General features: G+C 38.7%; 1 protein-coding gene across 7 annotated transcripts in view; it reads left to right on the top strand.

Moving 5' to 3' along the window:
- LOC150085649 (cilia- and flagella-associated protein 206) overlaps nucleotides 1-14,988 on the top strand; it is a 465,016-nt gene extending 450,028 nt beyond the window's left edge. For all 7 annotated transcript variants that reach the window (XM_090373411.1, XM_090373412.1, XM_090373415.1 and 4 more), the window contains one exon: nucleotides 14,812-14,988. In XM_090373411.1, coding sequence (XP_090229537.1) covers nucleotides 14,812-14,908 — 97 coding nt within the window. In that variant the 3' untranslated portion in view covers nucleotides 14,909-14,988. The remainder of the gene's footprint in view (nucleotides 1-14,811) is intronic.
- Nucleotides 14,989-15,249: the final 261 nt, after the last annotated feature.

Here is a 15,249-nt window from a genome sequence, read left to right as displayed (position 1 = left end):
ATTAGGCCTATAGCACACTCCTACTCTCAATTTTGATCTCCCAATGCTTTTGTCACACCAAACTGACTCGGCACTGCACTGTCCAGCAATGTCGACTGGCTTCACTTCCTTGGACTTTATGTATTTCTTAACTAATAGCATAACTCCTCCTCCCTTCCTGTCTATCCCTTCTGTAGACATTGTACTCCCCAAATTCCAGTTCTGCATTCCTTATATCTGTGTGACACCACGTCTCTGAAATCCCCACAATATCTGCCTTTGATGTTTTGAGCAATACCTCAAATTCATCAAATTTATTTACTATACTCCTAGCATTGGTGTACACGCAAGTATACATGCACCTGTTCTTTTTCTTAGCTACCCTAACACAACTCATGTGTTTACTTGTACCCCAATGATTCCCAGCAGTCTCTGAAATATGCTGTATCTTATTTTCCAGGCTGTGGCTCATTCCAATAGAAGCAGTGCAAGAATCACTTTCACCTCTGCCAGTGGCTACTGTTAATCTATTAGTCCTTGTATCCCCCCAATCTAGCAGTTTTCCGACCCACCTAACACTGCCTCGATAGCATCAGCAAACATTCTTGCACCCTTTCTATTTAAGTGTATCCCATCCCTGTAGAAGCAGTCTCTCCTGTTAACAAGTACAGACCAGGCTGAAAAAAATTCTACCCCTTGAGCCTTGCACAATCTTTCCAGGGCCGAATTGATCGACAGGGCTCTCATCATATACTCCCTCCTATCGTATCTGGGCAGAATTGCAGACACTTTCAAATTCAACCCTAATTCACGGCTTTTTTTCAACAGTGACCTGTATTTGTTAAGTAATTCCGCCGGTTAAATTGATGCCATTCATTATACTACTTTGTAGTTCACTACAAACAAAATATTGTGAAGTGTCACTACCAGTTCAATAATGAAGTTCAATAGTGAATTTTCAAGCATAGTCCTTTGTCTTGTCTGATTATTTTCTTAATTTATTGATTGTACAGGGCATTCCATATAAAACCGGCCCACCTCATACTGGTGTGATATTCATTTCTGAACAACTCCTGCACGAAGTTGTCCAAAGAATTAATTTTAGCCAAATCATTTCAGTTTGTGTTGCTCAACATACAATCAGCATTTGCCGCTCGTAAGTGATAGGTGTGTGAGAGTATCGTCAAGAGTGCCATATTGTGTGCAAGAAAGGATTTGTATAGTGGAAGCCTATGTGCATACTGGCTCTTTGAAGGAAACACAGGAATTGTTTTCTGAGAAATTTCCTATTACTACCATCCCAGCTAAGAGTACTATTCAATGCTTACTTGCAAAATGGCAGACAACAGGTTCCATTGTAAACGCACCAAGAAATCGTCTACCCTCTGTTAGGACTTCAGAGGTGGTGTTGAGCATTCAAAAGAGAATTTTAGCTAGCCCCGGAAAATTTATCAGCAAATTGTTGCAATAAACTGGAGTGAAACCGACTTCTTGTTTTCGTGTACTTCATTACCTGAAATTGAAACCCTATCACGTGTCATTTATCCAAGAATTACTGCCACCTGATGCAGCGAAACATCTGAATTATTGTGAGTGGCTCCTTAACAAGATTGCAGATGGTGAACTTGACCCACTGCTTTATTTCATGAATGATGAGGCATGGTTCCATCTTTCTGGTCATATGAATTCTCATAATACTCGATACTGGTGTGACAAAAATCTTGACAACTTACACAAGAAACCGCTTCATAACCAGAAAATTGGGGTATGTGTGCAGTTTCTGGCAATCGAATTGTCAGCCCAATATTTTTTGCCACTACGGTGAACACAGCAGTTTATCTTCAGATTTTTGAGAACCTCTACACTCAGTTAACAGAACACGAGCTTGAAAACTGCTACTTTTAACAGGATGGTGCCACATGTCACACTCGCCCGACATGTGACAGTTTCACAGAGGAACGCACAGTTGGCAAAGAGTTGTGGCCACCGCTTTCTCCAGATTTGTCTTTGTGTGACTTTTACCTGTGGGAATATTTGAAAGGAAGAGTTTATGGGCACAACTCCCACACAATAAATGAACTGAAGGACAGCATTCGAAGAAGTATCGAGCCTATCGACATCAGATCACCTTAAATATGATTACGTGCACAAAAGTGTATAGATGCAGAAGAACGTCATTTCCAGCATCTCTTATAACTGTGTGTACATTCAGAGAGAATAAATAGTTACTTTTGACTGAGATTTTTTGTTTATCTCATTTTACTCCTGTCTAGATTTCTTTAATTATTTTGCCAGTGACTGGAGCCGGTTTTATGTGAAACACCCTATGTATTAAATTCAGTTCAGTTTAATTTTATGTAGTATTCTAATTTATTTTAATTTTCCATATATTTTAATAAATTTATTTCTTTTAATAAACTCAGTTAACTAGTTTGTTGGTTGAAGAAATATTTATTTTAATATGATTATCCCTGGTGCTCAGGGCCTCTTCTTGATAACATAAGTATTTAAACACGATAAATGTAGTATTAACATGATAATAATTCTGTTATTAATGAAATTTCTTGATGCAATGTTGAACACACATAAACACAAAAGACAGGCATTATAATATCAAAAAGGAAAGTGGATGAACAAGGTCAGATTTAAAATAAGACAAAAAAGTGTGAATTCAGTGATAAGTAGATTACACATACACAATGCTGAATTCGAAAATGGGGAGTACAATGTATACAGGACAGGAGGGGTGGGAAGTTATGCTTCTTAGATCTTGAGTAGATCTCTTTATTTGATGTTTACTTGCACCCCTGCTTTGTTCAGGTCCTACATCTCCTAGAACATCTTTGAGATATGTGTTGTACCGTACCATACCATTCAGCCTCAAACTTATTCTTGCAATTATTAGTTATGTCAGAGGCGCCATTGCAAATTTAGTTGTGCCCATATTCTTGGATTTCAGTGCTGTTTCAGAACTGCCTTAGATTACTTGAATTCCAAGTGGGTCTGTACCATTTTGGGTTATAGAATGACTTGAAAATCATGCACAGTCAGTCAAACCAATGATGCTGATAATTACATGCCACTGTAAAATACATAATTTGTCTAACAATAATATAAAAATCAATAAATTCTTTATTTATGCATAAAATATATTGTAATTGCAATGAGAAGGAAGGGAGCATTGTGGTGATTCAGTTTCCTGTATTTTGCTTTTGAATAGAAAACTTATTCATGATTAAGGAGTGAGAATTAAGATCACACAGGTGTGTGTGTGTGTGTGTGTATATATATATATATATATATGTATATATATATACAGGGTGTCTCAAAAATATTGGTACAAACGTTTAGGGGAGGTAGGTAACATCTAAAGTAATGTGAATCGCATAGGAACCCATAACCGGAAATGCCATGGGAAAGTAGTAGCAGAGGCACAAGAAGCAGATATGACACAAGACAGTAATTAGTGGCAAACATTTATTTGGCATAATATTAACAATGGAGTATGAGATGGATGCATTTCATGATATTACAACAGATGCTCGAAGGTTCCACCATGAGATGCAATGCATGCATGACACCGACGCAGCATGGATTGACGGACACAGTCGAACACACCTAGAGTTTCTTTGACAGTAGCAGCAGCGCAGACGAATCTCGCCATGAGATCCATTTCCGTCTCCACAGGCAATTCATACACGATAGATTTGAGGGTCCCCCCCCACAGGAAGAAATCAAGGCTCGATAAATCAGATGAGCGTGAGGGGCCAGGCAACGGATCCACCACGGCCAATTCATCGACGCCCAAAACGCCTGTTCAAATGGTCATGAACATATCTTCCATAATGGGCAGGCGCCCCGTCATGTTGAAACCAAATGTTGCGTCTCACATTTGCTGGAACATCGTCAAGTAACCCTGGTAGAACTTGTTTAAGAAAGATCCGATATTTAGTGGAGTTCATGCGGGATGGTAACAGGTATGGGCCGACTAAGCAGTCACCGATCATACCTGCCCACACATTTATTGCAAAGTGATGTTGCGCCGTGTGGGCCCTCTGCTAATCCATATACTAGGTACATGTCTGCCAGCTCACAGTTCGTATATCGATGCATGCTCTTCGTGCGGCGACTACTGCTTGTATGAGTAAACCAGAAATTTTCCCTCTCGCGAACTGATGAACAGCGCCGTGTACCGACTTATGGTGACGTTTCCAGTTATGGGTTCCTATGCAATTCACATTCCTTTAGATGTTACCTACCTCCCCTAAACGTTTGTACCAATATTTTTGAGACACCCTGTATATATGATGATTCTCTTGATCTTAATTTTGTTGCCAAAGGTCTCAAATGAAAACTTTTAGATCTTTTTGCACCAAAAATCCTAATATTTCAAAGTGTTTATTAGAAGTTAAGTAAAAAAAAAAAAAAAGCTAAAGCAGGAGTATTTGCTTTTATAGTTTTTTACATGCACCTTGGTCTTTTATTTATTTGGATTTCACTAAAAAGTTAATTGTTAGCATTCAGTGTTCACAACCAACTAAAAGTAACCCCATTTTTATTATTATTTTTTTTTTTTTTTGATAAAGAAAAAAATTAAGTGACCACTGAATGCTAACAATTAACTTTTTAGTGAAATCCAAATAAATAATAATAGACAACGGGAAAACAGAAGCATCAATAATGTTAGGAGATGGCCGCGGACACTGCTAGTGCATATTTTTCCTCAGACTTGAAATGAGGATCACGTGACCATAAGTGAAAGGAAGCCATGAGCTTTTGTGGCACTGGCTAAAAAAAAAACCCCGGGTAGATAAGAAAATGCAAATGATATATGCTTCCCTCCTCACGCAGGTAACTATCCAGTTCACCTTTGAATTTATTCAAAGGACCAATCAAAGCAATTAGGAGCATCTTGCACCAACTGCTGATGCTAGTTTCACATGTAGTTAAGTATGCTACAGATCATATTTCATCATGAATGATGTTTCTTCCGCCTTTTCTCCATTGAATAGTAGATCCCTGTGAAACTGAGTAGAATAGTGTTGATATCATTTTGGTGTTGCCTTAACTGCTGCAAGTACTGCTAGATGCTTTTGGAAGGTGTTACTGTAAGTTTGTGAGGTGAGGTTATGTTTTAATTGGTGGCTCTTTGTTCCTACCTTGTGATAGATCTAGCTTTCTGCGGTGGTAATAATTTTTTTTTTTGTCATTTCAAAATTATATTGGAGATAGAGGAATGTCTGATAAAGTTCAGCTGATTTAGTTCCTTGTATACTTTGTTTTTGGATAGATACAGTTATTCTTATCTAATAGGGACCTTAACCTTATTCCTATTGATAGGGGGGTAGGGGAGAATTATGATCATGTAACTTTCTTTAAAGTCTTTCACATTGTGAGGTTCTGTTTTTAAGTTCTGGATTTTTTTAGGTTATTATAGTAATCAAAAAAACCAATAATTTTTTTTAGGTTATTATAGTAGCCTAAAATTATATGGTGGAAAATAGTAATAGTATTCACCATTAGTGCAAAAGCTTGTGGCTTAGGAAGCCACAAGCTTTTGCTGCACAGGCTAAAAAAAAAAAAAAACCCCAAGTAGATAATAAAATACAAATCATATATGCTTCCCTCCTCACACAGGTAACTATCCAGTTGACCTTTGAATTTATTCAAAGGTCCAAGAACCGATCCTTGAGGGACTCCACTCCTGCTATATGCTGTTGGAAGGAGTCGAAGAACACCTTCCAATCTGAAGAATATCCATTAATCATAACCCTCTGCCTTCTGCCCTGCTGTCACCCAGCAGTCTTTCTTAGAACCTTATCAGTAACCTCTCATGAGGGACTGAATCAAATGCTTTGGTAAAATACAAATAAACTGTCATAATTCTTCCCTAAATCCATGAGTGAGTATGTCAAATAGCCTACTAAGTTAGTTAAGTATGATATACTCTTAATAAACCCATGTTGTGTGTCCTTCAGAAAGCCATATCTGTCTGTCTGTCTATCTATCTAGCAGACTTCTACTCGAATTCCACTGCAAAAGACCAGAAACTGTGGATCATCTTAACAGCGAATGGAACAGTGGCGGTCACCTCTTCACCATCACTGAACAGTCCATCACCTTCAATGTGTGACACTTAACATGAGAACGACCCAACCCCAAGAAACTGTTTTTTCTTATTTCCTGAAATTAAAATATTGAAACCTTTGTATTTCTTTCTAAAAAGTTTTCTTTATCTTTCTTTTTTGCTTTGTACATAGAATGTAAATACAGTAGTTGTTGTTAAAAATGTATCTACTGTTCACGTTTTAATAAAAAAAAAAAAAAATAAAAAATAAAATATCTATCTATCTATCCCTCCCTCCCTCCCTGGATTGCACTCTTAATCCTTGCCTCCTAAGATTTTTCCTACCACTGAAGTCAGATTTCCAGTCTTTAGTTACCAACTTCACTCTTAGAACCACTTTTATGTATTGGAAATACACTGGACCTTCTCCTCCAATCCAAAGGAATTTCTCCAGAGCCCAAAGATGCCTTCATAATTAACCTCAATAGTTCAATACACTCCCTGGCAGTTTCCCTCAAAATACTGGGTATATGCCATCAACTCAGGGAGCCTTACTTGCCTTTATGCAAATAAGGCTCAAAAGTTTTTCTAATAAACAACCATTTGTAATTACAAAATCACTAATTTCATACTGCTCAGCCTCACTCGCACAGTCTCTTCTCAGCATGAAAGGTCTTTCATCAGTAAAGACTAATGCTAAGTACCTATTCAATTCATCTGCAAGATCAGCTGGGTTATCTAAGACTTTCCCATGGGTACAAGCATACATGGGTACAATTTGATTAGCTTTCTTCTTTATTGTATTCAGATATATGAAAATTTTTTTGTTCCCATTCTTTGTTTTTATAGTCAATGCTTTCTCATACACAGCCTTGGCCTCTCTAAGCTTATTTCTGGTGCTAGTACAGATCAACCTGTGCCTGTTGTAGACTTCAGTACTTGCTCCCTAACTATCCCATGCTATCTTTTTCTGCTCTATTTAATCGTCCAGCTCCTCTGTCATCCATTTTGGCATCCTGCTGCTGCAATAAAGTCCCCTCTTCTGAAGTTTAAAAACCCATGCCTTTAACTGCTGTAACATCTTTCTTTGCCTTCCAACTGATGATTGCATGATCACTTCCTGAAAATGGTTCCTATACTTGAAGTCCTATGATGTCATCTGTTTCGTTAGTAACAGTGAGGTCAAGAATATTCTCGCCCCTAGTACTTTCTCTAACATTCTGGTCCAAATAATAATCTAGTTTATTTAAAAAAAAATTTTCCCCATGCTGAGTTTCCCTCCCACTTTTTCAGTCAATCTGGAGCAAATTTAAGTCACTCATAATAAGACATTTGCACTTGCTTGCCCATTCCATGGGGACTTAGAGGGGAACAGGCATTCTGTGTGTTATCAGACACTCAGTCTAAAACACTGATGGATCCAATATCTTTCTATTTCAGAAGATTTAGGAGAAGTCCAGTTGGCCTGCCTCCCTAAAATCTACTCATGCACACCTTCTCGATGGTAAGCCCTGTTATTAGGTGGCAACGAACGTGTAGTTATTCTCTTCAAGACACCTGGTCAGCGTGAAGAGGTAAAGACCAAACCCTCCAGCACATGACAGCACAACGAAACAAATGGCCCTCAATCCCCAACAGCTTTCATTCCCCCCTCTTACGGCAGCGAGAGGATCAGAGTGGAAGCAGAGGGTGCTAAGAATCTCTGGGTACGATCAGGCTGCCATGCAAGGAAACTGAACTTGGCCTGTTACAACGTAAGATCGCTGATTGGTGAAGACAGGATACTAGAGCTGGAAAAGGAATTAGAAAATGTAAATTGGAATATCATCGGTTTGGCTGAAACAAGACGAAATGAATCACTTATAAGTTTATCAAGTGGGAATCTGCTGTACACCAATGGAAACAGTGAAAGGAGTGAAGGTGGAGTTGGCTTTCTGGTCTATAAAGATATAAAAAATAACATTTTTTTTTTAATAACAACTAATTTAAATAACAATAAAAAATAACAACTCAGGATTTCTAAGAGGTATATGCTAAAGGTTATAATGATTTATGCACCAACATCAAGCCATGATGATGAAGAGGTTGAAGAAATGTACACCGAAATTGAGAGCCTTCTAGATGAACAGAAAACTCACTACATTATATTATGGGGGGACTTCAATGCTAAGGTTGGAAAGAGACAAAACAGTGCAGAAAGGGGAACTATAGGAAATTTTGGAATTGGTGAAAGACTTGTGGAATTTGCAGAATCTAGAGGAATATCAGTAATGAACACTTTTTTCAAGAAAAGGGTGAACAGAAAGTGGACATGGAAGAGCCCAAATGGATTAACAACTAATGAAAGTGACTTCATCCTCACTAACAGAACATATAGCATGAATGATGTTACTGTCCTGAACAAGGTAAATGTTGGAAGGTGATCACAGAATGGTAAGATGCACACTTGATATAGATGTAAGAAAAGTAAGGAAAAAACTGACTCTAGTAAATAATACAAAGGTCTTTGAGATAATAGAAGAGGAGAAAAAGCAGTATGTACTGGAAATTAAGAACAAGTTTGAGCTTCTGCAGACTGTTCAGGACCAAGATATCGATGAGGAATATTACAACTTTCTGAAAGTGATAAAGCCCAAGAAAAACCTATAGGCAAAAAGAAATCCAAAGAAGAAAAAATCAGTCAAGAAACACTTGTCATGATGAACTGAAGACGACAAATGAAGAACAAGAAAAACACTGACAGGGAGAAAATTGAGTATTATTATTATTATTATTAATAGCCATATGGTGCAAGGAAGCCTGAGGCTTATGCTGCACAAGCCAAAAAAATATTCCCGAGTTACCCTGAGAAAGTGAGAAGTAGAAAGGAATCACCAAGAAAGAGAAGAATGATGATATCCAGCTCAGGACCCTGGGTGTGCCAAGCCCATACTCACCAGATGTGAGCCCCTGGGGTGATAACTGAGTTATGCAAAGCCATTAGAAAGAGAGGACATAAGAAAATTTAACACAAGAAAAGTAGAACAGGCATTAAGGAAAAACAAAGGATTTAAATCAGCAGTCATGAACAGTAATACAGAAATACAAATGATACTGAAAGTGAAGAATAGCAATGGTGTACTTATGAATAGCAGAGAAGGCATAATTCAAATAGCAGAATACTACTATAAAGAGTTATACACATACTAACAGATTATAAAGAATACTTGATGAGAATCAACCAAAAGAGCAAGCTAGCTTTAGGACAGGATTTTCAACTAGGGATCACCTTCACATAATGTCACAGCTAATGGAGAAGGCAAATGAATATAAAACACCATTATGCCTGGCATTTGTGGATTATGAAAAGGAATTTGACTCCATACAGCATAAGGCAATGTTTCAGGCACTGGAAAGACAAGGCATAGATACCCCGTATATTATGATTTTGAAGAAAATATATGAGAATGCTACCTCCTTTATTAGACTAGACAAAGACAGTAGGAAATTTAAAATCAAGAAAGGAGTTCGACAAGGAGACACAATATCTCCGAAGCTGTTTACTGCTGCCCTTGAGGAAGCTTTCAGCAGAATAGACTGGTCGCAGAAAGGAGTCAATGCGAATGGAGAGTACCTAAACCACTTACGATTTGCAGATGACATTGCGGTCATAAGCCACGATCCCAAAGAATTAGAAGAAAATCTTAATCAGTTATGCAGAGTTAGTAAGGATTTTGGACTAAAGATGAATATGGCTAAAACAAAAGTAATGATGAACAAGTATTCCACAGAAAGGGAGATAATGATTGAAGGAGCAGTAATTGAAAAGGTGGAGTCATATACTTATCTGGGACAAGTCATTAGCTGTAATAATGATAAATGGATGAAAGTCAAGAGAAGAATTAATTTTGATGGATAGCATTCATGAAATATAGTCACATACTGAGGAGCAATATCCCAATTTGCCTGAAACGTAAAATAATGAACCAATGTATACTTCCCACCATTACTTATGGAAGTGAAATTTGGGCACTCACCAAAAGAATGGAAGAGAAGCTGAGAACTACACAGCGAAGAATGGAACAAATTATATTGGGAATCAGACTGTTAGATAAGAAGAGAAACACATGGATTAGACAGCAAACTCAAGTAAAAGACATTCTTATCAATACTAAAGAGCAAAAATGGTCTTCGGCAGGACACAGCTCGAAGACATGATGACAGATGGACTCAGAGAATAACAATAATGGTACCCAAGAGGAGCTAAGAGAAAACCTGGAAGACAACAACAGATATGGACAGATGAAATTCATGAGTTTGTGGGTAGTAAATGGATGGCCAGTGCTCAAAACAGAAGGAACTGGAAAGTTGCTGGAGAGGCCTTCATCCTGCAGTGGATTGAAAATGGCTGATGATGATGCACATTCCATGTGAATGTAAAGACTCGTCATATTCATCACAATCTTCTGGTCTGCTGATTACTCACACTCTAACAACTTTGAGACTCGAGCAAATCAAGCTCTGTATACTCTACAGCGGTGGGCTATGGAGAACTTTCTACAGATCTCGCCTGCCAAAACGACTTCCATCTTGCTTAAGGGAACATTGGACATAAGGAGGCCACCGCAAATTAAAATAAATCGCGCTACAATCAAATTCGCCCAACAAATGAAATACCTCGGGATCATTTTTGACAGCAAGCTCACATTCCAACCGCATCTCAGGCAACTCAGGACAAAGATTAGGAACTACTCAGGCCTAATTGCGCGAGTCTCACGCAAGGACTGGGGGCTGAGTAAACAAACCATGTTGCTATACTACAAGACTACGTTTCTCCCAGCGATCACATACGGTGCACCAATATGGTACCATAGAACCAGACTGACCACCAACAAAAGAATACTGGACTCAACACAACGAACAATATTGCTCAAAACAACCCGAGCCTGCAATACTGTGAACACGGAAGCGCTCCAGGTTCTTACTGGATCCTTACCCCTGGATCTCGAAGTGATCAGATGCGGACTAGCATACTACATATCAAAAGGAATCTCTGTGACTTACTCGGGCTTTACGATTAAACCCACAAACAATATAAAAATGGAAAAGGCTCGGCTTTTGGCACACTTAAAACAGGAATGGCAAAACAGGTGGACAGACTCGACCAAAGCAGAGGTGACACGACGGTTCATACCTGATGTAGACAGGTTTTTCCCAAAACTACCTGTATGGTTCCACCCAGGCCTATATGCCACCTACTTATTGACGGGTCACGGCCCCTTCAACGAGAAACTAACATCTCTGGGCCTCCTCCAAGACCCCAACTGTTCATGTGGCAAACCGGAAAGCTGGACCCACCTCATGCACGAATGTACAAACTACGAGGACCTACGTGGAAATCTAATAACAAGATTGACCTACGTGCCGCGAGGCCAGGAGCATCATCTCTTGGACACAAGCGAAGAATATAAGAACCTCACCAGATTTGCACAGGAACTCTTTGCCAGAAGAAGAACCTGTTCTGCGATCAGGAACTAAGGGCACAGTATGCCTTGTAGCAGACATTAAACTTCCACAACACCGGACTATAAGCAGCACTAGACCACCCTTCCTGATGATGGAAACAGGATCAACGGACCAAACCCATCCGGGATGCAAAAGAGACACTCCACGAGACTACCCTGGTCGTGTATATAACCCATAAATGTGACTGACCTCAACCTACTTGGATGGACACAGCCAATGAATGACATCGGGGAACTGGTTCCGACTGCTTCGTTGGACCCATATCTTTTTCCCCCACCTTGAACAGCAGATTTTCTGCCAATGCGCCAATTGGCGACCGAGCTGGGCACTCTTTCCTGGCTTTCTTTCCACTCCACTTCCCTGGCAGGGGGGGAAGGTGCCTGTCCTCTTGTCTCCTCCCTTCCTCGCCACCCCCAATTTTCCTTCTGGTGGGGCATGGGCATGCCCCACTGACACCTATTGGGGTCGCCTTCCCTATTGACTCCATATTTCTGTCTCTCCCCCAGCCTTCAGTCTCCCTCCCCTACTCTATCTATACACAAGCGATTGCCCTACACGTCCAAATTTAATCATGTCCAAATTACTGTTTGCCAATAGTTTCGGCCTTTCAAATCCTAGCACTCTTACCCCCGCCATGCGAAAGATCAAAAATTTTTTTTTTTTTTTTTTTAGGTCCTAGCCACTGAAATCTCAGGAAATTAGGTGGCAGGACCTGCCAGAGTAATTAATTATAATGCTGATATACCTGGCCTGCCTCCACGGGGCTGAGTGTGGACAACGTTGGGCCTCAGCAGGGGTCCAGTGGCTAAATGGCCAGAAGAACAACGGTACATAGCACTATACGTATACAATATCCACACACTTTTAAATCTCTAGCCTTTCCAGTGAACTGGCACACCTACAATGAAAGCAACGCGGAGATGGGGGAAACTCCTGGTGCCGCTTGACACTAAATACACTCTATACCTTTGCTTCCTACTGACTCACACCACATGGGTTCTATGTTGGTAGATGTAACTTCAGACTCAACAAAAGCTCTTTTCGTGCTCAGGGTTTTGATAAGAAACATGACGTCTCCTCCCTTCTGTCTTTCCTAAATACATTATACATACAATAGTGGAACTCATCATCCCCAATTTCAGGGTGGCACCACTTTTCTGTTAGCTCTATTTGTAGAATTAAATGCACTAGGCATAATCCTTATGGGTTTTGATAATTAACTATATAATATCGGTGTAAATACACCATAGTTAACCCAAAAATTTGAGCTACGATTGTAGCATAGAAGGCATCATTTTAATTGTATCTCATAATGTGGTTGCCTTCACAACAAGATAGCTACTACTGAATTACTTCAAATAAATAACGCTTCTCTAGTAGAGAAGACTACTGTTATTTATTTTCAGCGTACCACCACCCAGACGATCGTTTCGAAGCTTTTTGGCTTCGTCATCTCAGTTGCGAAGTTATATCCACATTATCCTCATAATGTGGATATAACTTCGCAACTGAGATGGCTTGTTGTATTACCTACCCGCCCACTGATGACGAAGCCAAAAAGCTTCGAAACAATCGTCTGGGTGGTGGTACGCTGAAAATAAATAACAGTAGTCTTCTCTACTAGAGAAGCGTTATTTATTTGAAGTAATTCAATAGTAGCTATCTTGTTGTGAAGGCAACCACATTATGAGATACAATTAAAACGATGCCTTCTACGCTACAATCGTAGCTCAAATCTATGGGTTAACTATGGTGTATTTACACCGATATTATATAGTTAGCTCTATTATATCAGCATCAGTTGTCCTAACCAAGAGTTGAAATTTAGCCATTTTATTGACAAAACTCCTGACATTACTGTATTTACAGTTAAGACTAAGAGTAATCTTCTATAGTTTACTACCCTGACAAACCCCTTGAAGTTATTTAGGTTTGTATCCCAAGCTTTATCTTCCCCCTCATTTGAAACGTTGCTACCCTCAGAACATCTTATCAACATCAGCTAATCTGGCAACAAACAAGAATTCTAGAGGTGAGTGCAAGCAATACTTTAAAATACTTTGCACTAGACACTGTGTGCTGCAACTTCACTCTCCACTCAGTGGATTAGTCTGACGTTTTTTTTTTGTTTTTTTATGTGAACCCCAAACATGAGAGGTATTAGAACCTATAGTACTTAGTACCGTGCTTGGGTTGGAGGTTGAGAAGACGAAAGAAGATATGTGTTGACATTGGACTTGAGAACCATGTTCCTCCATATGTTTTTTTTTTTGCTGTTCAATCTGCAGTTAATGTACAAATTCCTTCCATGGAAAGAGAATCATGGAGCCAGAAGTTATCTCCCCCCCCCTCCTCCTGAGAAAAGAATTCTTATATTCTTAAAATTTTCTAGTTTAGGAATTTTGTGATTCATTCCTGGAAATGTAGCAGATGAAAATAATAACAGAAAGAGAGAGAGAATTTAAAGGTTACATGATCCCCGATCAAGCTGCATCTCTCCGCTACTCTACAATAGAAATAAATGGGGAAGGCTCTATTAGACCATAATGGACAGTGCTGTCCAAAAGAACCAAATCTCACTGAACTGATCTTGCAAATTCATAGCGTTCAGTGGCTCTGAATGGAACACCCACCACCACCCAGGCCATTGTAACCAGTACAAAACCCCAGATGACATCAGCACCATTCAGTCAGGCTGATAGCTATGAAATGTAAAAGCATCTCCGTCTCAATCCAGAATAAATAAATATCCATTTATACTTTGAACAGGCCAGAAGAGTTTACAACTTCATTGTAACTGTTTTATTACAAAACAAGTGCACAGCCCATTGTGAGTTGCTGTGCACTTTTCTGTAGCAGAGTACATGCTCAAAATCACAATGTGTGAATTTGCATCTGTGCACATTACCTCAGGACCACACTCAGCCCTCAATATGTGACTGCTTTGTTTTCTAATGAAAACGTTTTCTAGTTGTGCTACTTTTTAAAGCCTCTTAATTTTTGAATTATTATAATCTGTAAATATCAAATAAGGGAGATTCTAAACACCTGAAGTGTTTTCTATAATATAAACTAAAACTATATTATAGAATTTCTTCTGTTTAAACCCATATAAGTTAGATTATATTAAACTTTATCTCCACTGAATGCAGATAGTTCCTTTCCAGAAACATAGGATAATATTTTATCATTTTTACTCTAGTTTTTGGACTTAGAGTGGAAATTAATTTCTTCTCAAAAAAACTTTGTTTTATTTTCAGGAATAACTGGAGCCAGACTAAACAAGATGGTGGCACTGCTATGCCAAAACATGGTGTACCTGAATTGATTCACAAAGTGAAGAAAGGACTCTTATGAAGCCATAATTTCATTTGCCTTGGAGTAGCCCACACCATTGCTTAAGATTATTTCAAATATAGCAAAACTATGGGACCAAATTACCATTGCTCTCCTTATAGTATAGCAATTATAATAGATGTTACCACTGTTCTGTTATTTTAAGAATACAGATTTGCAAAAACTAAAACCTGCTTTATGTGAATAAAGTATGTTTGTTTTCTTGAATAAATTCACATACTTTTAATATACTTCAAACATTCATAATAATTTAGTTGCTCCATTTTTGATAAAAATTATTGATAGCTGATGCAAAAAATAGAACTTTTCATTTTATATAAAATTCTTCTCTTAGGGATCAT

The sequence above is a fragment of the Mastigoproctus giganteus genome, chromosome 5 (genome assembly GCF_048544385.1).
Source record: "Mastigoproctus giganteus isolate SK-2022 chromosome 5, ASM4854438v1, whole genome shotgun sequence".
Classification (NCBI taxonomy): Eukaryota; Metazoa; Arthropoda; class Arachnida; order Uropygi; family Thelyphonidae; genus Mastigoproctus; species Mastigoproctus giganteus.
This window is presented reverse-complemented; position numbering and strand designations above follow the sequence as displayed.